Raw genomic sequence first — 26,948 nt, 5'->3', positions numbered from 1 at the left:
GAAGCATATTCCAGTTACATTACATTCATTATATAATTTTATGAAAATATGCTAGAGTGCAGTGTCATACCAGGGGGAGCAGAGAAATGTCATTTCATCTTTCAAGTGAGCCACTCAGATGGCCAACCCCAGCCCTTAAAACTCAAGCCAGGCCCCCAAAGTATAAGCTCTGCCTAAAACTCACAAAATCTTGGTACAATAAATGTTGGGGGTCATTTTGTGCCTGGGTCTTTCAGGGGTCAGTTTCAAGCTTCTCCCCAGCCCTGATGACTAGATGTTCACCTTGAAAATGAATAGCTGCAATTCCCTTGGTCCCCTGACTCCAGGACCTGGGGCTTTAAGAAAAAAAGCATAGCAGTTGTGGCTATTAATGATTATGGTAGTAGCTAGGAGGCCTAGTCACAGAGGACGATGTGAGGTTAGCTGCTGTGTATACACACACAAAACACAGAAAGATGTAATAGGGCTACCATAGGGGAGAGGGGGTTATTGTCCCTCTGGATAGAGAAGTGTGGGAGGGGAGGCAACTGGTATTGTTAGAGACCAGTTTACCTCAACCTGAGTAACTCCCTGCCCAGCACACGGAAGAGGGCCAGGGCCTGACCAGCAGCCCCTGGCCTAACAGCATTGCTCTGTTTCATACACGTGTGCTAAAGAGAACAGCTTCCCACTTATTCCCCATGCCCCCTGTAGCACCCCACCCCTGGCACTGTGCTGGGAAGCCACCCGCTGATGTGCTGTTCAGGCCTTGGAGGAACAGCCTGAGTCCAGCCCCACCGGATGGGGGTGGGGGCTGCCCAGCATTGCACACCATCAGGCTGATTGTAGTTACCACAGCCTTTATGGTAGGGAGCATTGGGGTGTTTGCATCATTGACCACCCAAAACACTGCAATGGGAGGGGCTGGTTGAGGGCCCCAATTCTGCCCCTCCTAATGCTTCCAGCCATGGTCTAGTTGAGAAACAATTCCAGCCCAGAGTGAGCCAGGCTCCATTTTACTCCATAACTCTGCCTCCCCCAGCCCACATGCAGAGCCAGGCTCGCTGCAGCTAGCCACAGTGGGAGGGAGCTGGATTCCCAGTGCCCCGAGCCCCATGCAGTGACAAACCTGCAGCCTTAGCAAGCCCTCTGTGGGTTACTCACATGCAGCACTAGGCTGAGAAACAGGCAGGTTGTGTTGGGTGCTATGGGGCAGCAGGGATGGAGCTGGGTGGAGCAGCATTCACCCTGCAACAGCTCACATGGTGCTGCAAGGTGTTGTCATGTGCTCATCCCCCACTTGGCTCTGTGCAGAGCTTTTTTGAAAATCCCATCCAGGGCCTGCACCAGCTGTACCCCATTGGCAGTGAGAGTGATTGGGCAGGTTACATAGCTCTGCAGCCACACCTGGGGAGATACAGCATCCCTGCAATGGTTTCCGTAAGGAGCTGGTCCCCAGTGCATGGCTGTTAGAAGAGTAGTGATTGGCTGGCAGTCCGTGAGGGGGAGTCAATAGGTGGACCATGGGACAAATCCATAACCACCACAACAGCTGCTGCAGCACAGGGGCCAGCAAACAGAGCTGTAAACAGGGGAATTTGCTGGGGGAAGATTAGGAGAACCAGGCAGAGGAACAGACAGGCTAGTGAAGGGAGTGTGTGATGTTCTGGCAGTGGTGTGGTGCTCACTGGGGGTTTGTTTTGCTGTGGGGGTGTTTTAGGTTTGTGTATGTTTCCTGGACCAACAGGACTTAGGTGGGAAGGCTGTGACAGATACAGAGCAGCAGTGGTAGTGACCCAAGCAGTGGAAGCTGCGGTATGTACAGAATCCTGCAAGGGGTACCTGAAAAGAGTTTCGTCTGCATGAAATGCTGCCTGATGGAAGAAAAGATCTGAGGATTGGAGATGCAGGTGGAAACTCTGGTTGAGTTTAGAAGGGGGGAAGGGAGGGTCAAGCAGATGATGGAGCAAAGACACAAGGAGGCTGAAGGGAAAAGCTCAGATTTACAGATGGAAGCAGGACCAAAGAACGCTGAGGGGAGACTGCTGGGTGAGAAAAGTGGACAGTGGAAGCATGTGACTAAGAGAACGAGGCAGAGGAAAAGACTGATTATTGAAGGAGAAACAGAGCTCAGGAACAGGTTTGCAGAGTTGGAAAATGAAGAAGGGACACATCAGGTGGTCACTGAAGGTGAGAGGACAAGGAAGAAGAGAAGAGCAGCTAGCCCTATAGGAAGAGGGGAAGAGTCAATGGAGATAACACCAAATATGAGCCCCAGGAGGATACGGGATGAGTTGCAGAGGATTGCAAGGGAGAATAGGAATTAAGAGAACTTGCAGCTAGAGGGAACAGGGGATAGACCGGAGAATCGCACCATCAACAGGAAAAGGCAGGTCTACATGATTGGGGACTCCTTACTGAGACGAATAGACAGGTCTGTCACCAAAGCTGATCCAGAGAACAGAAGGGTGTCCTGTCTGCTGGGCGCTAAAATATGGGATGTGGACCTGAGGCTGAAGAGGATCCTAATGGGAGCAGGAAAGAATCCACTGATTGTCCTTCATGTGGGAACAAATGATACAGCTAGATTCTCGCTGGAACGTATCAAGGGAGACTATACCAGGCTGGGGAAGATGCTTAAGGAAATTGAGGCTCAGGTGATCTTCAGTGGGATTCTGCCTGTGCCTAGGGAAGGGCAACAAAGACGGGACAAGATTATGATGATCAACAGCTGGCTCAGGCAGTGGTGCTATAAGGAGGGTTTGGGGATGCATGGCCACTAGGAGGCATTCATGGCAGAGGACTGTTCTCTCAGGATGGACTTCACCTGTGTAGGGAGTGAAATAGACTTCTAGGACGGAGGCTGGCACAACTGATTAAGAGAGCTTTAAACTAGGAATTTGGGGGAGATGGCTGGGAGATGTCCAGGTAATCTCCATGCTGGATTTTAGCACTGAGAGGGAAGAAAACAAAGTAAGAAGGGATACAGCCGTGGGTAGGAGAATGGCCATAAGGAGGAAGGGCAGTGTGGATACCAGTCTAATAGGTCATTCTGGCTGTAGAATGTCCGTGCCTAATCGGGTACAGAATGTGAGCGAGGCCAAACAGCAAAATGAAGATGTTTGTACCCCAGTGCGAGGAGCCTCGGTAACAAAATGGAGGAACTCGAGCTACTGGTGCAGGAAGTGAAACCAGGTATTCTAGGGAGAACAGAAGCATGGTGGAGTAGTCGTCATGACTGGAGTTCAGGTGTGGAAGGGGATGTGCTGTTTAGGAAAGACAGAAATGAAGGCAAAGGTGGCGGAGTAGCACTGTATATCAATGATGAGGTAGACTGTAAAGAAATAAGAGGCGATGGAATGGATAAGACCGAGTCCGTCTGGGCAAAAATCACAATGGGGAAGAAAACTACTAGAGCCTCCCCTGGGATAGTGCTTGGGGTGAGCTGTAGACCGCCGGGATCTGATTTGGGTATGGATAGAGCCCTCTTTAATGTGTTTAATGCAGTAAATACTAATGGGAACTGCGTGATCATGGGAGACTTTAACTTCCCAGATATAGACTGGAGGACGAGTGCTAGTAATAATAATAGGGCTCAGATTTTCCTGGGTGTGATAGCTGATGGATTCTTTCACCAAGTAGTTGCTGAACCAACAAAAGGGGGATGCCATTTTAGATTTGGTTTTGGTGAGCAGTGAAGACCTCATAGAAGAAATGGTTTTAGGGGACAACCTTGGTTCGAGCGATCATGAGCTAATTCAGTTCAAACCAAATGGAAGGATAAACAAAAATAGATCTGTGAGTTGGGTTTTTAAATTTCAAAAGGGCTGACTTTAAAAAATTAAGGAAATTAATTAAGGAAGTGGATTGGACTGAAGAACTTGTGGATCTAAAGGCAGAGGAGGCCTGGAATTACTTCAAGTCAAAGCTGGAGAAGCTATCAGAAGCCTGCATCCCAAGAAAGGGGGAAAAACTCATAGGCAGAAGTTGTAGACCAAGCATCTCAGAGTGGTGATTAAGGAAAAAGCAGAAAGCCTACAAGGAGTGGAAGATGGGAGGGACCAGCAAGGAAAGCTACCTTATTGAGGTCAGAACATGCAGGGATAAAGTGAGAAAGGCCAAAAGCCATGTAGAGTTGGACCTTGCAAAGGGAATTAAAGCCAATAGTAAAAGGTTCTATAGCCATATAAATAAAAGAAAACAAAGAGAAGAAGTGGGACCACTAAACACTGAGGGTGGAGTGGAGGTTAAGGATAATCTAGGTATGGCCTAATATCTAAACAAGTACTTTGCCTCAGTCTTTAATGAGGAGCTTAGGGATAATGGCAGGATGACAAATGGGAATGAGGATATGGAGGTGGATATTACCACATCTGAAGTAGAAGCCAAACTAGCTTAATGGGACAAAATCAGGGGGCTCAAATCTTCATCCAAGAATATTAAAGGAACTGGCACATGAAATTGCAAGCCCATTAGCAAGAATTTTTAATGAATCTGTAAACTCAGGGGCTGTACCCTATGACTGGAGAATTGCTAACATAGTTCCTATTTTTAAGAAAGGGGAAAAAAACGTGATCCAGGTAACCACAGGCCTGTTAGTTTGACATCTGTAGTATGCGAGGTCTTGGAAAAAAATTTGAAGGAGAAAGTAGTTAAGGACATTGAGATCAATGATAATTGGGACAAAATACAATATGGTTTTACAAAAGGTAGATCGTGCTAAACCAACCTGATCTCCTTCTTTGAGAAAGTAACAGATTTTTTTAGACAAAGGAAAGGCAGTGGATCTAATTTACCTTGATTTCAGTAAGGCATTTGATACGGTTCCACATGGGGATTAGTTAAATTGGAAAAGATGGGGTGGATATGAAAATTGAAAGGTGGATAAGGAACTGGTTAAAGGGGAGACTACAACGGGTCATACTGAAAGGTGAACTGTCAGGCTGGAGGGAGGTTACTAATGGAGTTTCTCAGGGATCGGTTTTGGGATCAATCTTTTTATTACTGACCTTGGCACAAAAAAGTGGGAGTGTGCTAATAAAGTTTGCAGATGAGGCAAAGCTGGGAGGTATTGCCAATACAGAGAGGGACCGAGATATCATACAGGAAGATCTGGATGACCTTGTAAACTGGAGTAATAGTAATAGGATGAAATTTAATAGTGAAAAGTGCAAGGTCATGCATTTAGGGATTAACAACAAGAATTTTTGTTATAAACTGGGGACTTATCACTTGGAAGTAATGGAGGAGAAGGACCTTGGAGTATTGGTTGATCACAGGATGACTATGAGCCGGCAATGTGATATGGCTGTGAAAAAAGCTAATGCGGTCTTGGGATGCATCAGGCGAGGTATTTCCAGTAGAGATAAGGAGGTGTTAGTACGATTATACAAGGCCCTGGTGAGACCTCATCTGGAATACTGTGTGCAGTTCTGGTCTCCCATGTTTAAGAAGGATGAATTCAAACTGGAACAGGTACAGAGAAGGGCTACTAGGATGATCTGAGGAATGGAAAACCTGTCTTATGAAAGGAGACTCAAAGAGCCTGGCTTGTTTAGCCTAACCAAAAGAAGGCTGAGGGGAAGATATGATTGCTCTCTATAAATATATCAGAGGGATAAATACCAGAGAGGGAGAGGAATTATTTAAGTTCAGTACCAATGTGGACACAAGAACAAATGGATATAAACTGGCCATCAGGAAGTTTAGACTTGAAATTAGACAAAGGTTTCGAGCCATCAAAGGAGCAAAGTTCTGGAACAGCCTTCTAAGGGGAGCAGTGGGGACAAAAGACCTATCTGGCTTCAAGACTAAGCTTGATAAGTTTATGGAGGGGTATGATGAGATGGGATAGCCTAATTCTGGCAATTAATTGATCTTTGAGTATTAGCAGTAAATATGCCCAATGGCTTGTGATTGGAGGTTAGATGGGGTGGGATCTGAGATATCTACAGAGAATTCTTTCCTGGGTGTCTGGCTAGTGAGTCTTGCCCACATGCTCAGGGTTTAGCTGATCACCATATTTGGGGACGGGAATGAATTTTCCTCCAGGGCAGATTGGCAGAGGCCCTGGGGGTTTTTCACCTTCCTCTGCAGCATGGGGCACAGGTCACTTGCTGGAGGATTCTCTGCACCTTAAAGTCTTTAAACCATGATTTGAGGACTTCAATAGCTCAGACAGGTTAGGGGTTTATTACAGGAGTGGGTGGGTGAGATTCTGTGGCCTGCATTGTGCAGGAGGTCAGACTAGACGATCATAATGGTCCCTTCTGACCTTAAAGTCTATGACTCTACGTGTTTTTGAATGGACCCCAAAATCTTTTTTTATTATTTTCTTCTCTGGAGTCTGGACTCTGGCTAGATCTTGACCAAGACATTTGGATCTTGACAAAAACATTGAATACCCCAGCAGTCAGCACTGCCCATGGTACTCTAAAGGGACAGGCAGAGGATGCAAGGGTGATTCCCACCCTGGGAAATTCATTTTAGGTGACAAATCTGAGGAATTGTCCCCGATTGAAGTGTTATTATAGGAGGTTTTGGAACAAATAGATAAATTTAGAAATAAGAAGTCACCAGGACCAACTGGTATTCACCCAAGAGTTCTGCAGGCACTCAAATGTGAAACTACAGAACTACTCACTGTGGTTTGCAACCTATCACCTAAATCAGCCTCTAACACATGACTAGGATAGCTAATATGATGCCATATTTTAGAAAAGGGCCCACAGGTGATCCTGACAAGTACAGGCTGGTAAGTCTAACTTCAGGACGAGGCAAATTGGCTGAAACTATAGTAAAGAGCGGAATTATGAGGCACATGGATTAATACAATATGGTGGGGAAGAGTCAACCCAGCTTTTGTAAAGGAAACTCATGCCCCTGTTAGAATTCTTTGAGGGTGTCAAGAAACACAGACAAGGGTGATCTACTGGCTATAGCGTACTTGGACTTTCAGAAAGCCTTTGACAAGGTCCCTTACCAAAGGCACTTGAGCTAAGTAAGCAGTCATGGGATAAGAGGAAAGGTCCTCTCATGGATCAGTAACTGTTTAAAAGATAAGAAACAAAGGGTAGGACTAAATTGTCAGTTTTCAGAGTGGTGAGAGTTAAATAGCAGGGTCCCCCAAGGATCCGTATCAGGACTTGTGCTATTCAACATTCATAAATGATTTGGAAAAGGGGGCAAATAGTAAGGTGGCAAAGCTTGCAGATGATGTAAAATTACTCAAGATATCCAAAGCTGACAGCAAAGAATTACAAAGGGATCCCACAAAACTGAATGATTGGGCAACAAAAATGGCAGCTGAAATTCAGTGTTGATAAATGTAGAGTAATGCACATTGGAAAACATAATCCCAACTATCCATACAAAATGATGGAGTCTAAATTAGCTGTTACCATTCAAGAAAGATCTTGGAGTCATCATGGTAGCTCTCTGAAATCTTGTGCTCAATGTGCAGCAGCAAACAAACAAACAAAAGCTAAACAGCATGTTAGGAACCATTAGGAAAAGGATAGATATAGAAAATATAATGCCACTACATAAATCCATAGTATGCTCACACCTTGCATACTTTCTGGTCACCCCACCTCAAAAAAACCCAAGATATTTTAGAATTGGGAAAGTTCAGAGAGGGGCAACAAAAAGGACCAGGGTATGGAACAGCTTCCATGAGGAGAGATCAAAAAGACTGGGACTGTTCATCTTGGAAAAGAGATGAATGGGGGGGGATATGAGAGAGGTCTATAAAATCATGACTGGTGTGGACACAGTGAATAAGGAAGCGCTAGGGGTCACCTGATGAAATTAATAGGCAGCAGGTTTAAAAACAAACAAAAGGAAGTATTTCTTCACAGAACACACGTCAACCTGTGGAACTCACCACCAGGGGATGTTGTGAAGGCCAAAAGTATAAGTGAGTTCAAAAAAAGAACTAGATAAGTTCATGGAGGATACGTCCATCAATGGCTATTAGCCAAGATGGTCATGGATACAACCCCATGCTCTGGTGTCCCTAAGCCTCTGACTGCTAGAAGCTGGGACTGGATGACGGGATGGATCGCTCGAGAATTGCCCTGTTCATTCCCTTTGAAGCACCTGGCATTGGCCACTGTTGGAAAACAGGATACTGGGCTAGATGGACCATTTCTCTGACCCAGTAGGGCTTAGGTGTGCTTTTGCCTAAAATCAAATGGCCCCATTTCTCATGTGCCACAGTAACTCCACAATGATTTAATGCCATGGGTTTTTTTTCCCCTTACTTCCCCTGTGATCTGAGCATCAAGCTGGCTTCTTCATCAATAATGATTCTGGAGGCTAAATTCAGGTGCCTGCAGAATCTCCCAGGGTTTTCAGGAGTATCTCTGCGTCCGTTGGACTCACTGATACTGGCACAAGGAGGAAGAGTCATTTTAAGACTATCTCCTAGTTTGCAGGGTCGCCATTCAGCACGCAGCTTGCAAAGTGCTACCACCTAGCACCCACTGATGCCATGCGGCAGTCACAGGTACATCCAGATAGCTCGGAACCAGGGGCTGGGATACAAGACCCAGCCAGAAAGAAGCCATCTATCGGTGCTTCAGATGCAAGAAGCAGGGTCAGGAAGAACCCCTCTGTGGCTGTAAGTCCCTTGTCTTGCACAATAGACAAGAGGAGGCCAGGTGCTACCCCAGCAAACCTCAAAGAAACAACGCTGCTAACCCTCCCCCAGCACGCCACCCAGCTGTGTGGCCCATGGGCCACACATCACCTCTCCCAGCCTTTGGCCTGTATTTCCTCTGCAAGTTCCCTGGGGGCAGGGAGTGTCTTGCTAGGTATCTGTACAACAAGGGGCCCTGACCTCACGCCACTGCTGGGCTGGGAATACTAAACAGACTCTGCCAGGCAGGACAGATACACAATATTTTATTGACTTATTTTCCATGTGTTTAGTCCCCCAACAACACTTCCTACATTTTTTCCCCCCTTTAACATTAAAAATAAAATCTATGTACAGACCCATCTGGGCCAAGGGAGCGAATCTCTATGTACAGGATATTTACACACGGGCCGTGCACCCCTCCTAGCCAGGGGCAGGGCTGCCAGCCCCCAGGAGGGCTGCTCCCCCCATCTCCTGGGCTAGCTCTTCAGAGCCACCTCCAACTTCAGCATGTCCATGGGAGCACTCTTGGCCACTTCGAAGAAGACTCTGAAAAGGTGACACAGGCCTGTTAGTGGGGCACACCCGGGGGAGGAACACAGCATAGGACAGGGTACAGGGGGTGGGGGGGGGCAGGAGCTCCAGCCAACCTGAGGGAAGTCTGCTGGGGCACTGGGCCCCAGCCAAATGCCTGTGGTCATTAGCAAAGGATTCCTTTCTCCAACGAGTTCATTAGGCATTGGCGTTAAATCGGCATGAGGTGCTCAGTCTAGCAACCCCACCCCTATGCCCTGTCGGCATGTCTCCAGCCACTATGGAGTCCTTCTGGGCACATGGGACCTGAGCTCCTAGTGTACAAGCCTTCCAGGCCCCTTTTACACAGAGCAAAGGGCAAATTTCTCGCTTTGCAGGTCCTCTCCCTTTCAGGTGCTACCCCCGCCCCTCCCCCAGCAGAGGCCTGCAGCATACGTTCCAGGCCAGGGTGGCCCATGGCTCCAGCGTAAAGGGCAGTTTTGTTGGCTCTGCCCCTGCAGCAGCCACAGCCCAGGGAGAACCCCTTAGAGCACTGACAGATTGTGTAATGCAGGTCAGCCCTTAGCTGTAGTACAGAAAGCTCCTGCTGGGCCAGCCTCTGCCAGACTGCAGCTAGCCAGCCCAGGTGGTTCAGTTGCTCCCCCCGCCCTCGATGCAGCAGGCCCGAGGTGTCAGAAGCCACACCTAGCTCTAAAGAGACAAAGTTCAGAGCGACTGGGGGCAGCCAACCCTTGCCATGCTGCAGATCAACGTTCTTCTGCAGAGCGCAGGCCAGAGGTCAGAAAAGGTGATCACAATGGTCTCTTGGAAGCTGACACTGCACTGGAGCCAAAGCAGCAGGGCATTGAGATTGAGCAACAGCTTCACAGCTTCCGCCCCAGGCTGCCCAGTGCAGCGCCCCTTGCTGGCCAGTGGAAGAACTGTCCCGGCCCCCAGCCCATCAGACACACCGCCACAAGGAGAGTCCACTCACCGGTGGGAGTACTTTGTGCGCACTGCCTTTAACTTGTCATCGTGCTGGTAGGTCAGCAGGAAGTTCAGCCTCTTCACCAGCGGATGGAGCTCATGAGAGCTGTATCCGCTGTAATACTCCAGCGTGGGGCTCTGCAATGTGTTAGAGACTCAGAGCCTGGTCCAGCACCATTGCACATATACCCCACACTGCTTCTTCCAGGACACTGGAATAGATCTGACCCCTGGGATAGCCCTGACCCTCTAATGGCTGCTTGGCCGGACTCCAGTGCAGACAGGACATGGATCACTGGCCTAATTTAGATAACAGCTGAGTTTGGCTTCTCATCGTGGAGAGATAGGAGCAGAGACAGGCCCAGTCAGGTCCCCACCCAGAGCCAAAGCAATGGCCTCTGTGCAGGTGGCCATCTGCAAACAGGGACACTGTGGTCAAAGGGGGGAGCAGCCAAGCACCAGAGTCAGCTGCCAGGCAGGAAGCTTTGGACAAGAATGTGACATCCTTCTCCCCTTGCCTGTGGGGCTAGCTAGAGAGGATGAGAAGGTAGCGCAAACCCCACTCCTGAGGCTGCTGAGGGCCCGGCTTGGAGAGTGCGGTGAGCTACCCCCTTCTCTAACTGCCCTTGAAGGTACCAGGGCCTGCGCAGTACAGCTGCCCCTACCCCAGGCCCTGCACCCTCTGGAAGGTGGGAGCTGGAGAGCAGGTGTGGGACTCAACAGGGTTAGGAACTTGGGCCCCACAGGCTCATGTGTAGCTAGCTATTAGGGGCAGGACCAAAGGAGAAGTGGAAGGGGTGGGGCTTCCCTGCCCATCCAGGATTGAAAGAGCATCAGTAGCTCAAGGCTGGGGGTTCCCTGCACAGACTGCAGGATCTGGGACCAACCCTCCTGCAGCCACTTTCCCAGTGGCTCCAGGACAGGGCCCACCCGCAGGTCCCTGGGGGAAACTAGCAGTGTCGTCTGGCTGGAGAGCCAGCAACAGCAGCCAAAGGGGAAGCCATTCCGGGCAGCCTCCTGCCCCTTGGGGTCAGTGGAGCTAATCTGGACAGCCTGGTATTGGGAAGGGCCAGGAGAGCAGGACACTCACCCATCCACCAAGGCTCTTCATCTTGAGCGCCAGGAGCAGGCAGCTCGCAGCCAGCTTGGAAGCACTCTCCTGGACGTAGTCGTACTCCGGCAAGGTCATCTCACAGATGAAGCGGGCCAGGGTCAGTGTCTCCATGCTGGCGTGAGCGCACTGGGACCATGGGAGGGGAAGGAGCTGCGGTGAGACCTCCCTGCTGAGCACTTAGTGAAGGGGAGATGCCTCCCCTAGGTGCCCCCAGAGCCAGGGCGGGCATGGTCATGGGGGAGCACACTGTCTGCACGGGAGAGCCCTGCTCAACGCTGGCTGCATGGGAGAGGCAGGTGGTCCCACCCAGCAGATAGCTGCCAGCTCACTGCAGTAAGGGCCCTGTCAGTGCTCGGCACGGGGGTGAGGAAGGGGGATGGGTCCAGGGCACCCTGGAACACAGGCACCCCATGGCCCAAGGGGAGAGTCACTGAGTGAGCCAGCCTGGCTGCCTGTCCAGGTCACTCAAGCCAAGCAGCTGGGACTGGACCAACTGTCTCGCTCTTCCTGCTGGGACAAGCCAGATCCAGACCCCCAGACCTCTCCATGGAGGAGCCTCCAGCATCCAGGCCTGGACGCCTGCTCATCTCCCACCCTGAGTGCCAAATACTCCTGTCCCTTCTGGTGCTCACAGCCAAGCAAGCACTTGATTCCCCTCCCTGGACAGGAGAGAGCTTCCTGCTGTGGGTGTGTCGGGCAGAGCAGGGGGCACCACTAGGCGGGGTAGAGGAGCCAGCCAGCGCTTCCACATGACTGAGATGGCCAGGCCTACATGGATCAAAGAGCAAGCGGATGGCGGAGAAAGAAATTGCTGCTCCTGGCATGGCACAGAACATCCCACTCTGCTCCCCTCAGTGCCCCGAGCCGGGACTTTCCTCCAGGCCACTGCGGCGCGGAAAGGGACGGCAGGTTTTGGCAGGAGCGATAGGATCCGGGGGATGGGGAGAAGGGAGAGAGCTTGTTTGCTGGTTACAGCCCCTCGGGCAAGTTAGCATTTTCCTTCCGGCAAAAAAGCAGCCTTTGCCGTCCCCAGGGCGCCACCCCCTCGTAGGGACGATGCAGACAGCATGAACGAGAGCACTTTATGCCTACGTTGTGCTCATTTCCCCACCAGCAGCGCAATGTGATTGTGCCAGCTGGCTGGTGGGGGAGGGTGTCATCGAGGTCGCCTGCCAGCCTCTAGCTGTGACCACCCACATCCCCCGCTACAGGCAGAAATGAGGCCCCACCTTGGCAAACCTCCGCAGGAAGCGATACGGGATGGGAATGTTGATGTCGAACTTCAGCGTGCGGAGGATACTCATCTCCATGGCAATCAGCTCCTCCCTCTTGTAGGCGTCGTCACAGATGTAGAGGAAGTCGTCCACACATGGGGGGCAGCGCTCCTAAAGGGGAACAGCCACAGAAACACTCAGCCCCACCTACACCCAGGCCCGTGACAGTCCCTAGGGGGCGCTGTGCTGAGCTGCCTGGTGAGGGCTAAACTAAAACCCGACCCCCTTGGGGTGAGATTTTCAGAAGCATCTAGGTGAACTTGGAGCACGAATCCCATTCACTTTCAGTGGACTTGGCTCCCAATCCCTTTATCCACTTTTTGGAAGATTTCCCTTCTGGCTCTTTAAAAACACACTGGCACTTCTCCGAAATGTGAACCCTGGTGTCCTGGCTGGAGTTCAACCTGGATGCGGCCATGCTGCCCCCCAGGGCCAGCCCTGCAGTCACAAATGGGATAACACCACTCCAGAACTGCCCTGTGTTGCTGCTGTTGAACAGCCGCCACTGTTCCAGAGGTGGCTGCATTTCAGTGGTGGGCCAAATGATCGTTGCAGATGGCACCAAGCAGTGATGCACATTGAAGACGGGGCAGGCCGATGCAGAGCACTTCACTTTCATCCAAGTTTTCCATGGGAAACTTATTTTCAGCAAAAATTCAAAACCGAAAGATTTTATTGGGGAAATGCTGTTGCAGTGCCTCATGCTCCTGTTCTCCTCTATAGGGTGGGCTCGACATCTTGCAGGATGCCCCAAAGTTTACCCTCTTAGAAAGGGGAGGCAGTGCATCATGGGAGATGTAGTCCAACCAGGGAGCTAGACCATAGCGGAAAATCCAGCAGGAGACAACCCACCAACAGTTCCCACAAGGCACTGCAGCAGTATATCTGGATTGAAATATCAATTTGGGGCATTTGATTGATTGGGAAATTTTTGACCAGCCCTACCCAGTCTCCCCACCTGGGTAACTTGCCCAAACTTTCACCTTTCAGGCTGGGGATTTTCACCATAATACCAAGGTGGTGGTGATGGGGGGGGGGGGTGGGGACGGACATCTCTCCGGCTTGGTTTGATTTTTGGTTACAGAATAGGGTGTGGATGGTGTCCCAACAAACTGCCAGTGCCTGGAACAGCTGGGCTCCATTCGCAAGCACAGTGCATTGGAATGCTTTAACCAGCACTTGTGGGATCAAAAAGCATATCAGCCCTGTCACCAATGGCAGCATTCTCTCCCTGGGATTCCTCCCCACTTCCTGTTTCCTCCTTTGGCGAGGAAATTAAACACAAAAACTCAAGTTAATCCTGCATCATGGCTCCAACGCTCTCAAGTCAGGCGTAACATTACCGCCGCCATGCTACGGAGCGATCCATGCAGCCCTTCCTCCCTTGTTCAGGTTAGTTGCTCAGTGGCAGCTATCGCAGCACACTCGGTCCATAGGATGTGCACCGAGGTCCAAGTTCATGGGGCAGCTTTAGCATTTGGAATGTCCCAACTGCCTGATCTTCCACCGCTTTGCTGGTACAGCCCTATTCACACCAGCACACACTCCCAGGGATTTGTGTTAAAGGTGAGATGCTAACCAGTAGGATCTGTCTAAGGGCTAACTAGGCCCCAAGGGGTAAATTCCAGCCCACTACTCCCTTGATCCCAGCCTGCCCACCCCCTCACGGCTATTCTGGCACTGGGGCCTTTCGAGCAGCAACAGCCAATCGCTGTACCATGGCCTTAGCCACATGAGCTGAGTGGGGGCTATGATGTGACTGCATGGCATGCTCCATGTGTGTCCCCCTCTGAGCCCAGCATGAAGGCCCATTAGCCATGTTTGGAAGGGATCTGGAGCCAAGTTTACCCAGCCACACAGTGTGTTCCAAGGGGCAGGCCATAGGGATGTGTTACCCACTGCCGACAAGCCAGGATGCCCCCAACACCCCACAGTTCTCTGCCCAGGCCAGAGCTGGGTCACCTCAAACTTGGAAGCGATGAGGATGGCCGTGGAACCAATGAGCTGCAGCTTGTCCCTCATGCTCACCACCTCCACCAGGTAGTGATCCACCAGCTTCACCGCCAGGTACAGCGTCTCATGGTTTAGCTCAAAGTTCTCCTGGGGGAGACACAGATGGAATGGCACATGCCAGCCAGTGTGACCCACACTGGGAGCAGGCACTCAGGGTTTGCTACGTTCCCCAGCTGCCCTCCGCAGGCAAGCGCCCCATGCAGCAGACTCAGGGCAAGGGGCAACAGCGCCCCTCACTGCTCTGCTCCTGAGACTTGCCCTCATGCAGGCTGGGACTTGTTTTAGCAGCCAGGGGAAAACGCTTCCCATTCCCAGCCCGGGGGTGAAGGTCGCGTCTGCTGCTTTGCCCCAGGCTGCCCACCCCAAGTGCTCAGGCACAGATCAGTGTCGTTTGGCACAGCGAAGGGTCCCTGGCGCTCCACTTGTCTGACTCGCCAGGCTGTTCCTCCTCTGTCCAGACTCCAGAGCTGGCTCCTGACGTACGTCCAGAGAAGAGTCAGGGCCAGCGTCTCCACGAGGTTACCAGCCCCTCCCAAGGACGCCGTAGAAACACGGTAAGTGGCTTCCTCCCCCTGGCCTGCAGCCCCCTTTCTGCAATCCCTTCTCCACTCACAGCCCTTTCACCCCCGCCACAAGCTAGGTTCACAGCTGCGTGCAGCCGAGCCACATGGGGGGGGGGGGTGTTGAGGGATTTCTCTCCTCCACGTGGCTCCTGCTCAAGCCCACAGGGGAGGGAGGGCTGGTCTGCGCCACCTCCATCTGGCTGGGGTTTGTGTTACAAACAGACACTGTGCACACGCTGGTGCTCTCCTGGCAGCTCGTACTCTCCCTCCCCCCAAAGGAGCCCAGGTGCGCACCTGGACCTCCACCATCCAGTCCACCAGAATGGCTCTCATGTCCCTGCTGATGTCGTACTGCTTCTCCATGTAGTTTGGGAGCAAGAACTTCTCCTGCCAAGGGAGCCACAGAGAGGCTGTTAGTGAATGAAGCCCACGCACTGCAGCATGTGGGTAGGGGCCGAGTCCATGGCCCTGCCATCCTGCAGGCAGGCTGCTAAGCCCTCTCCATGGCACCATAGCCAGGAGCTGCCGCTGTCATGGCAGGGCCTCCCTGGGACAGACCCTCAGCACCACTGTTGACATAGGAGGGTCCTACCCACCGCCCAAGCCCAGTTGTGTCTCTGCAATGGCTCCAACTCTCGTGATGGGCTGGATGCCAGAGCCCAGCTGATCCTACCCTATGCTACTCATCTCTCCTGGGGCCAGCCAACCCTGCTACATCAAGGGAAGGGGCACCCACGGCCCCCAGCAGGGATTAGTGGCTGGGGGAACAGTTCCTGCCAGAAGGTGCCATCCGCACAGACAATGCTGCAAGGAGAGCAGCAGTAACTGGGCTTTACCATGCAAAGGTGAGCTAGGAGCCCAGCCTGCTTCCCCCGCTGGGCCAGCGAGCAGCACGGCCAGAGGGGAAATGGCCACCAGCGCCTGCCCAGGGTTTCTCAGGGAGATTCACTGCCATGGACAGAGTGGCCGTCAGCCAAGTGGAACCAATCACCCTGCCCAGGACTAGCCAGCCTCCTGCCAGGAGAGCTCTGGGCTCCAGGGAGGCTGCGCGGAGCGGGCAGGGGGAACAGATTGCTGTATGCAACAGGCTGCCTGGAGCTAGTTTGCCTGCTTGGAAAGAGCGAAAGGCTGAGCCAAGCCAGCCAGGACATGAGTCAAGGGCTTTTGGAAATCAAGCTTTATGCTTCAAGTGCTAAGGTGCAACCCGCCTGCCCTCCCAATGCACCAGCCCCCCATTTGCAATGCCATGAAATGTGGAAGACAAATGCACTGGAGGGGGCTGCACTCTCTTCTGTGGAGACAACGGGACTTCATAGAATCATAGAATATCAGGGTTGGAAGGGACCTCAGGAGGTCATCTAGTCCAAGCCCCTGCTTGAAGCAGGGCCAATCCCCAATTTTTGGCCCAGATCCCTAAATGGCCCCCTCAAGGATTGAGCTGACAACCCTGGGTTTAGCAGGCCAATGCTCAAACCACTGAGCTATCCCTCCCCCTTTCAGACTCTAGGGGCCTCAGCCTGGCATTCTAGCTCCTTCCTGTGCCTGATGCCCCCTGGAGCCAGCCTGGCATCCCCAGGGCGTCGAGCCAGCGAGCTCCGAGAGGCTGGGCCAGTCCAGCAGAGGAAGGAGAGAAGGTCAAAGCTGAGATCCCTGTGCCCTCCCCAAGCACCACACACTTCTCTCTCCTTCATGTAATTGAAGATCTCCTTGGCGTACTCGGCGCTGGCGTAAGCGTCGCCCAGCTGCTCCTTGTCAATGTCCTCAATGGCAGGCGCCTGCGGAGAAGGAGAGAAGGTTGGGGGATAGCTCTGGAGTCCCAGAGGTACCTCGAGAGAGGAGTCCCATGTGCTTGTGACAAGGAGGCAGTGAGAGCAATGGCTGGTCAGGCACTGGGCTGCCAGCCCCAGGCTGCTTTGCCAACGCACATCTCTCAGCTAGCAGAGGAGTGTCCACAGCGATGTGGAAACCCCGGCCTGGAACACAGCCGGCGCTGCAAGCCCTGTCACTGCGCTTCATCCTGCTCTGCAACACCTCTCGTGCTGCTCTCCCAGCTCACCTGGTGGGACTTTTCTGGAGCAGGTTGCCTATGTGGCCTGCAGGGAGCAGACCTGCCCCCACACAGCGTTCAGGGGAAATTAGCCCCCAGATCCCATCTGTGTAGCCCAGCAGCTGGGGAGGGGGCAAGGTGCGGCTTGGCTTCACGCATGCAGATGGACAGGGCCCGAGGCTCAGTCCCCCTACAGGGTGAGCAGTTGAGGCAGCCACTGCAGGCAGTGTTCCGGTATCCCCAGGAAGAGGTGAACGAGCGCCATCTAGGGACAGGGTTTGGCGTGGACACTTGCCTCCTGCGAGGAATGCAACACCAGAATACCAGCTGAGCCCCATGTGCTGCTCACGCCTATCGCCCTCCCAGGGGCCACTAGGTTGGCAGTGGGCACCCAATTCCACTGACCTGCACAGGCGCCGGCTCCTCCAGCACCGGGTCATTCTTGGGAACCAGTTTGGGCTCAGCAGATGCCTCATCCGGGGGTGTTTTCCTCGTTGCCCTAACAGAAGCAGCCAAGAGCGGGTCAGACACTGCAAAAGGCCAGGCTCAGGGGCAGCCTGGGGAGTCTCTAGCTCTAGATCTCAGGAAGAGGTTGGGGGGTGTTGGTCATCCAGTGCCCCAGGAATCGCCAGATCACATCAGACCAGGTCCAGGAGCCCAGGATCCTCTCTCCAATAGCGCCCTGTAATAGCTGCTTCAGAGGCAGGGCAAGAAACCCCCCAAGTGAACAAAGACACCTGCCCATGAGGGAAATGTCTTCCCTGTCCATGACCGGCTGATACCCTGAAGCAGGAGGCTTTACAGCCCTGTCAATATTTTATCTTGACTATCACCACCATGAAGGTTCCCGTTATCCACATCAACACCCAAACTTTCCTTGAATTCCACTACGCTTTTGGCCTACATGAGATCTTGTGACAGAGTTCCACAGGCCAACTGTGTGTAAAAGGCATTTTCCTTTAGCAGTTTTAAATGGAATGGCTTTCAATCCCATTGAAGTCCCCTTGTCCTTGTGTTAGGATGACAAGGATCTCCCATCTGTCCCCTCTGTACCACTCCCTTTCTACATCCGCCTCACATCCCCTAGTATTAGTCTCCTCTCCAAGGCACACAATCCCCATCTCTCTTCCTGCGAGTTTTTCCAGGACCCTGAATCTTCTCATCAAGGAGACACACACATGCGTCTGCCATCTCCTTTCAGACAGGGTGATAATAACTGCCCAGCATCCGTGGGCAGCACGCCCCATTGATATATAATAGCATTAGACTATTTTCCACATAGCGACACCCCTTCCTTCCACATCCCAGCTTCCTATTTGTCTTTAGCTGTAGCCACATCCCTTAGGATTTCCCTTCTCTCCTGTGCATCAGCCAGCCAAGATGGAGGGATGTTCCTGTACCCCGTTTTACACTGTGGGGCCTGGCCTGGCCTGCAGCTTCTCCCACTCCATTTTCTCAACTATCCTCCTAGTTCCCCTCTGGAGGGGAGCTCGCCATGGCCGCAGAGTCTGCCAACAGGCAGGCTGAGCACATTCCCAATGGCGAAAGCCTCTCCAAGGACACCCCACCCTCCCAGCTGGCAAAGGTCCTGCCATCAGAGGCCCCAGCTCCACCAAGAGACCCTGAGAGCCAAGAAGCATTGGCACAGAGAGACATTAAGCTTTTGGAGACTGACCCTCTTCCAGAGGGTCCCCTTGGGCTGCAGCCTGGAAAGTGACAGCACTGTGCGAGCCAGTAATGGGGCTAGCCAGAGGGACAGCAGCTCCGATAACAGGGTAAATGCGCATCCATCAGAGCAAGGACCCCAGCTCAGCTGCAAGGGGTGGGCGGTGCTGGGGCTGCATCAGGGCTGACCCACAGAATGTTACTCACTTTTTCAAGTTGATCTCATTGTTCTTCAAGACCCCCAGAGCAGCTGTGCCTTTCTGTGCCTTCCTGGGACCTGCCTTCGTGGCATCCTTCTTCCTCAGGCCAGCCTGGTTCTTGTGAGCCTGGCAGGTGAGAGGGCAATGCTGGGAACACAGCATGACACACAGAGGGGCAGCCTGGCCAGGCTCCCCAGCATCGCACCACTCAGACGAGCCTGCCCATGGCAATAGGTGCCAGGAGCTCTGTAAAGCTTCACTTAGCAACAAACAGCGTTGGGGGAACATCTGACAATCAGACAAACACTGAGGGGGGATTCAGGAAGGCACTGTGCCAGGAGAGCTCAGCGTACTCTGGCTAGGCAGGAGCACCAGGAACTGGGGGTTAAGCAAAATGGGGTTTTTACAGTGCTGTGGAGCCCTGATTTCCCAGACTCCTGGTCAACCAGGTTTGGGTCTTGCAATGACTGGAGCTCTGCTCCCATGACTCCAAGTACTACAGAAGGAGAGCTCCCATCTTGAGGAGCTCAAGGTCTGGGATGCTGAAGCTAAAGTCCTTGGCAGCTGTACTTGCTGAGGCCCCCTGGAACTGGACGAGCACAGATGAGCACCTTATTATCCAATGCCCTGACTCTAAAGAGGCCTGTGGGGATCAAATGTGGGTTTTAGTGTCTAGAGCCTGAACTCTCTCTGCAGATCAGCACAAGTCACCACAGCGATACAACATGTTAACCACTGGGAACTTTCAGCAACAATGGAAAGTGGAAATACTGGAAACTTTTAATAAAATCTCCCATACAATCATGGCACAAGAACATAGGAATGGCCATCCTAGGTCAGACCAATGGCCCATCTAGCTGATAGTGGCAAGTGCCAGGTGCTTCAGAGGGAGTGAACAGAACAGGGCAATGTATCAAGTGATCCACCTCCTGTTGTCCAGTCCCAGATTCTGGCAGAGGCTTAGGGCCACCCAGAACATGGGATTGCATCCCTGACCATCTTGGCTAATAGCCATTGATGGACCTATATTCTGTGAACTTATTTAATTCTTTTTTGGCCTTCACAACATCCCCTGACAAGGAGTTCCACAGATTGACCGTGCATCGTGGGAAGAAATACTTCCTTTCGTTTGTTGCATATTAATTTCATTGGGTGAGCCCTGGCTCCTGTGTTACATGAAGGGGTAAATAACACTTTCTCCACACCAGTCATGATTTCCATCAACCTCTATCACATCCCCCCTCAGTTGTCTCTTTTCCAAGCTGAAAAATCCAGCTTGTAACCCAGATGGCTTCCAGCAGGGATGGAAATCCAAGCTTTGCACTCTGATTGAGGGGTGACCAGCTCCCTCTGTGGCAGGAAGTTTGGTCACAATGCTCCTTAAGCAGTACACTGCAACATGCACTGTCTAGAGGGACCCCTGGGGAGGTGTAGGAGCACATCCAATACAGGGAAGCCAATGAAAGGAGCTAGTCCCTCCGAAGCAAACAGGTTTGCTGCCTGGTTTGCCTGCAGGCTATTGATAGTTGTGAAGTTTCACTGGATGTTGAGCCCGCCAGTCTTAGCAGGGAAAATATTTTAAGGTTAACATCAGCATGGTCTAGTGGTTAGAGCACAGGGCTGGGATGCGGAAGAAGAGTTTGTTCCCTGATCAGAGTGTAAGGACTAATATATGGGAGCATGGTCTTTATATCAGAGCAGTGGGCCAGGCATCAGGACCCCTAGTCCCCCACACCCCAGCCCATGCACAAGTCAGCACCAAACAAGACCAGACAACAAGACAGGGGGACACAAGGTAGAAATGAAACATTCAGCTCAGGGAGGAACCCTGCCCATCCAGTTCCCCCACAAGCTTCCTCCCCAGTCCCTGCAGCAGTGCTGTGTCCTTACGTTAGTGAGGTCTCCGAAGGCAGACCTCTTCTTGGGTGCCCCCTGGGGTGAGGACGGGGACCTCTTTGCTTGACAGCTCTCCTCCTAGAGCAAGGAGCAGATCATTGAGATGGCATGCTGGACCCAACCTCACCAAGCGTGGGCTCCTCTGCCACCCTTCCCTTGGCAGCCATGTCCAGAGCAAGGGACATGGCACCGAAGATACCAACTTTCAGATACCACCAGTCGAGGTGGGTCTGGAAGCGTCACGTATTCTCACAGCTCCAGCTGTGATAGGTCTGCCCCACAATGCCACAGTAGCTGAATCTGATGTATCAGCCTCACCAAACCCCATTGAGGGGGAAAGTGAGGGCAGGCTAGACCCCAGCTTACAGATAGGGTTTGAGGCTGCGTGACTTGCCCAAAGGGCAACAGGCCAGACTGAAGCTCTGTAGGGGCCAGCCCAGAGCTTTAAAGCATTAACACGACTGAAGTGCTGGGACCAATCTTGGCCCAAATCTTAGAAGAGGGAGAAGCCACCTTTTCCCTGTGGCCTCCAAACTCCAGGGACCAGCCCGCACCTTTACCAGCAAAGGCCCCATTGCAACCCCCGAAGTGAGCGATCCATATGTATCCACATCCCCAGCTCCCAGCGGGGCAGGAGGAAATTACTAGCCCCACAGACTCACCTTCTCAGGTCTGGCATTTTCCACTGCTCCTGCTTTGCCAGGCCGGAGCTGTTTACTACCCGTGGTCTTGGAGTTGCGTGGCACTGGCATCTTCTCCCGTCAGCCTCCGCCCAAGCACACCTGCACACAGAGGCGAGAGATGCCCCCAAAATGCTGACTAATGATCTCAATGCACTCTACAGACTCAAGGCCTCAGCCTCCCTCATGAGGCAGGCAAACAGCCTTCATCCGCACCTCACAGATGGGGAAACTGAGGCATGGGGAGGGGAAAGGATTAGCCCAAGGGCACCCAGTGAGCAACGCTAGGAGACATGGGTTTATTTTCTATCCATACTCCCATCTGTTATCATCCACACCACAGAGCAGTGACTGCAAACCTCTGCCTCTGCCCCAAGGATTTTAGCAGCAGCTCAGACACTACCTTTAATACACGTAAACTCCTCACAGGCAGAGAGTAGCCCTTTGGGATCAAACAGAATCCACCACCTCCCACAGTTCTCAGTGACTCCCTGGGAAGCCTAAGCTGGGAAGCAGGGCCTCCCCACCCCCCAGCCTCATCCCTCACGGTCTGGTTTTTCAGGTGCTACTGGAGCCACCGTTGCTTCTCCAGGCTAACGCCACCTCTCTCCACAGCTTTCAGTCCAAGGGACCTTGGGTCGTGGCCACCCCCATTCCATTACCTTCTGATTGGGGAGCAATGCAACAAGAACCACCCTACTGTCATGGGGAAAAGGCAACGGGATGAAACAGCTTCTGCAGGATCCTGTTAGAGCAACGGTTGCCCTGCCATGGCAGCATTTCCCCTGGGCCCCTGCACTGGTGCGAAGCTGCTTTGAGGAAGGCGAGTGGCACAGAAGCAGAGCTAGTCTGGGGGCCTTCTCATGTGAGGCGGGGAAGAACCACTGCTAGGGCTTAGGAGCATGCAAGCCAGAGTGAGCATACTCCCTATTTAATTCTTTGAATGCCACTGGGGTCTCATGGAAATAACAACTGGGAGCATTCTGAAGGCCGGGAAGGAGGCAGGGGCCTTTGTCCTTGGGGTAGCAGGAGGGCTGAGGCAACAGGAAGGCAGGAAGGATGCTGGCAGGTGCGTTTGGTTGTTGGGGGTGGTGGGTGGGGAAGGTTGGGGCTTTCAGCAGCAGTTTGCAGGCAAGTCTACCCATCCGGAGCGTTGGAGGTGCTGAAGAAGATGCAGGCATTAGGGAGGTAACAGAGGAGGGGAGCATGCCAAAAAAAATCCCTGGACACACTCATGTACCCCTGCAGACTCTAATCTGCAGCACTGCAGAGAACCAGCCACTTCTCCCTCAGGGTTGTCTGGCTGCTGAGGGACATGATGAATGGGACACCAGCAAGCCAGTGCCAACCTGGTGACAGCAAGCTGTCCAGCGGAAGATCCAGATCTAAGACCCACTGTAGGACCTTTGCTCCCTGGCCCCCAAAATAGGATATTTAGTTACAATTCAGATTGAATTCAGTCTATCCCGCTCTGCTTCTTCCTCCCTCCCATCACTCTGCCAGGGGGCTGGCAGTTAGGGCCCAGCTGGAAGCGTGGTTGCACCGAAGTAGTGACATGCGAGGTAGGGCTGGGAGAAAGCAGATATTAATGTGCCTAAAGAGCATCCAAGATCAGGACTCTATTGTGCTAGGTGCCATATAAACAGAACAGCAGAAGGTCCACGCTCCAAAGAGCTTGTAATCTATACAGGGGGGAAGGTATAGAACACACCAGCTGAGTGAACCATGTGATGGCAATAAATAGCATGTTAGTCGCATGATTAAATGGAAAGAAAAGGGAAGGTGAGGAGGGTGCAGGGGAGAAGATGGTTAGAGTGGTAGTGTGGAGAGAAGAGGGTTGGAGCAGTAGTTCAATGAGAACTCCAGAAAGGTCTCTGGATGTCTGAAGGTCCCTGCCTTGGCTGCTTCTACAGCTGCTCCCATCAGCTGGTGTATCTGGCTAGTTCCTCTCTGCAGTTTGCACCCCCTCCTCTGGGAAACAGAGATCCCATTGGCTTGCACTCTGGGAAGCTAGAGCAGCCAATCTTCACCTGTCTTTCAGTCAGTCTGATGCAAAGGAGATCTGCTCATGCTAGGGAGCCAGACAAAATCACCCCAGCGTGTTAAGGGCCTAGTGTGTTCAGTGCCTTTGGCAGCGCCAATCCCAACACCTGGTGTAGCTCCAAGGAACACAAACCAACAGATCAGGGTAGGGATAGCTCATGCCCGCAGGAGCTGAAAAGCCTTTTGTTCAAATCTGGAGACCTAAGCCATGACGACAACCCAACCTAGAGTGACTTTCCAGACAAGCTCCCACCAGCTCTGCTGTTCTCCCATGTACAGCCCAGACCGCACCCAGTCACTACAGAGAGCACTAGGCTGTAACAGTTTCCATTGACTCCAGTGGCTACTGTGACATCACCCCTTCACAAATGAACCCTGATATGTGGGTCCCCCTTCCTGCTCAGCAGCCATTTTCAAAGCGCATGTTACAAAGCGTTTCCCAGCATCTATATACTGGCCAACACCCAGCTCTTAAATTTCAGTCATAAATCACACAGCCAGGAGGGGAGCATCATGATCACCATTTTACAGATGGAGAAACTGAGGCACAGGGCTGTGAACTGACTTACCTGAGGTCATCCAGCAATCCCATGGCAGAGCTGGGACTAGAACCCATGTCTCCTGGGTGCTCTATCCACTAGGCCTCACTGCCTTAAGATAGGGGGAGACAGGAGGGCAAAGCAACTGTCTGTATGGCTTTGGAGCTGGATTATCAGCCCTGGAGACTGATTGGCCTCTGTTTACTCACAGAACAGGTACAGATGGGCACCAGCATGGCAAGCTACCCACTCACAATGCCCCAGCCAATGCACTTTAACCTTGACATAGAATAGGCCTCATTAGTGTCAGCGGATATGGATTGTGAGTGGGCCCCCCACCTCACTAGGAGCTGGACAGAGACACACTCCCCCCACCCAGGCACTAGACAAGAACAATTTTGACACTGTAGCTAGAACTCAAGCAGTTATAATGAGCCCATCCCCACAACAGCTGAGCACCTGCCTGCCAGGCTGGATGTGAACTAGCAACCTAGATGTGAAAGGCTCCACAGTCCGGGTCCAGGTCTGTAGCTGTTTGCATGTTTGTTTTTGCATTAAGTGGCCGGTCTGAGCCACCTAAGGGCAGAAATCCATGCAGTGACATTTTGGGACTGTCAACATTACCCTCCTCCCCTTTAAACTAAGGATGCTTGGAACCAAATCTATGCTTTATGTGACTGTACTGAGGTCATGGGAGTTGTGTGGGAAGGTAAATATGGACTTTTGTCCTCTGGTTAAATTGATGGAGGGGGGCAAACAGAGAGAACACTTTCCTACAGTGCCATTAAGCAGGCATTCCACTAGCACCTTTCATTCCCACCCCCTTCCCAAAGACAGCCCTGGAATGTGTGCTCTAGGTCAACAAGGTTAATTATAGCCAGGAGCCACAGCACATCAAGCCAGGGACACATCTCAGGTGCTTTAATAATAGGAGTACTCGTGGCACCTTAGAGACTAACAAATTTATTTGAGCACAAATACTCCTTTTCTTTTTGCGAATACAGACTAACACGGCTGCTACTCTGAAACCTTTAATAATAGGGTACTTGGTGGAAAACATGCTATCATTTTAGCAGCTGGGATTAGGTTTTCCAGGACCTTCCAACCTGGCTCAGAAACCTGGATTTCCCAAAAGCTCTGCAGTAAAAGAGGAACAATGGCTACACATCACAACTGGCTTGGTTTGCAATATCCACCCAACAGATTCAAAAGGCACAACTGAATTAGCTAATCCACATAGACAGAAATTACTGAGCTGCTGTTTGGAGACACATTATGGATAAAACCATCCAATCAGAGGAGAGCCAGCCAGGGTTAGTGCAGCACCCAGCAAGGGGAACGAGGCCAGTACAAATCTCATCACCATGCAGCTGCCCCCAGCCACAAGAGATCTGAATTTGCACCTTCTCCCGGAGTCACTGAACTTTGGCTCAGGGTAAAGGAATCTGGAACACACACACCCGTTATCTAATCAACCCTGAACCCTTATAAACTTCTCTTTCCCCCCCGCACGGCTCGGGGTCAGCCCACCGCGGACTGCAGGCCCTGGGAGGGAGCAATCAGCAGCTGCCGAAGCTCCCTGCCAACCCCACAGCGATTTCGCAGGCGACGCTCAGGGAAGGGGCGGCAGCAGCAAGCCGAGAGGAAGCGCAGGCCGCAGGAAGGACAAGGGCAAGTCTGCCCGGGCCACATGCCGGAGGGAAGGCGCAACACGGGCTGCATTGACGCGGGGCAGGGACGCTGGCACCCCGGGCAGAGCGGGCCGGGGCCCGGGAAGTGCAGGCCGGCCGGGGGGGGGTAAGGTGACCCGCCAGGCCCGGAGCTCACCTGGCCGCTCAGCGCCCGGCCCCGATCCCGGCCCGATCCGGCCTCCGCCCAAGAGCTGTGGCTGCTGCTGCTGCACAACGTAGATTTGAAAACTGCGGCCTTGGCAGGAGGCAGCTTGCGATTGGCCAGGAGGCAGCCAATCAGTGAGCCAGGTTGAATGCGGTTGCTAAGGGCGGTGCACAGCGTTTTAAAAATCGGCTCCCTCAGCCAATGGGAGAAATGGCTTCTCGGCCAGCGGGCGGGCCAAGACACACGGGGGGCGTGATCTCCCTTATCCGCCATTTTTATTGGCTGGGCACTCGCCAAGTGGCGCGTCTTGTTTTAAATTGACCTTAAAGAGCCAGACAGCGAGGAAAGTGTTAGCAGCTGCTGGAGCAGGGAGGGACTGCGCGGGGACTGCCCCAGCCTGAGCCTGTCCCCTCCTCCCCCCAAGGCCTGCACCCCCCTCACCAGGGAGGGCCCCGCCTTGCTCCACCTGCCGCTCCTACTCAGCCACTCTGGCACAGGGACTGCGAAACGTGGAGAACGGGAGGACGTGTGGCACCTTAGAGACTAACCAATGTATCTGAGCATAAGCTTTCCTGAGCGACAGCTCACTTCATCGGATGCCTGCAGTGGAAATACAGTGGGGAGATTTATATACACAGAGAACCTGAAACAATGGGTGTTACCGTACACACTGTAACCAGAGTGATCAGGTAAGGTGAGCTGTTACCAGCGGGCGGAGGGGGGTGAAGCCTTTTGTAGTGATAATCCAGGTGGGCCATTTCCAGCAGTTGACAAGAACCTGTGAGGAACAGAGAGGGGGGGGAATAAACATGGGGAAATAATTTTACTTTGTGTAATGAGACATCCACTCCCAGTCTCTATTCAAGCCTAAGTTAATTGTGTCCACTTTGCAAATTAATTCCAATTCAGCAGTCTCTCCTTGGAGTCTCTACGTAAAAGAATAAATGGACACAAATCA

The 26,948-nt window shown here is 52.4% G+C and overlaps 1 protein-coding gene across 2 annotated transcripts; it reads right to left on the bottom strand.

Moving 5' to 3' along the window:
• Positions 1-8,897: 8,897 nt before the first annotated feature.
• On the bottom strand, positions 8,898-26,071 carry CCNB3 (cyclin B3). Of its 2 annotated transcripts, XM_073358826.1 has the most exons (12): positions 25,982-26,071; positions 21,555-21,674; positions 20,887-20,970; positions 19,004-19,122; positions 17,537-17,630; positions 16,761-16,859; positions 15,379-15,471; positions 14,471-14,608; positions 12,464-12,619; positions 11,211-11,360; positions 10,128-10,258; positions 8,898-9,169 (listed from the first exon to the last, which is right to left on the bottom strand). In XM_073358826.1, the coding sequence occupies exons 2-12, from the start codon at positions 21,642-21,644 to the stop codon at positions 9,100-9,102; spliced, it is 1,224 nt and encodes a 407-aa protein (XP_073214927.1). In that variant the 5' UTR covers positions 21,645-21,674; positions 25,982-26,071; the 3' UTR covers positions 8,898-9,099. The 2 variants fall into 2 exon arrangements, with proteins under 2 accessions (XP_073214927.1, XP_073214928.1); XM_073358827.1 differs by lacking the exon at positions 15,379-15,471.
• Positions 26,072-26,948: the final 877 nt, after the last annotated feature.

Source organism: Lepidochelys kempii, chromosome 9 (genome assembly GCF_965140265.1).
Source record: "Lepidochelys kempii isolate rLepKem1 chromosome 9, rLepKem1.hap2, whole genome shotgun sequence".
Taxonomy (NCBI): Eukaryota; Metazoa; Chordata; order Testudines; family Cheloniidae; genus Lepidochelys; species Lepidochelys kempii.
This window is presented reverse-complemented; position numbering and strand designations above follow the sequence as displayed.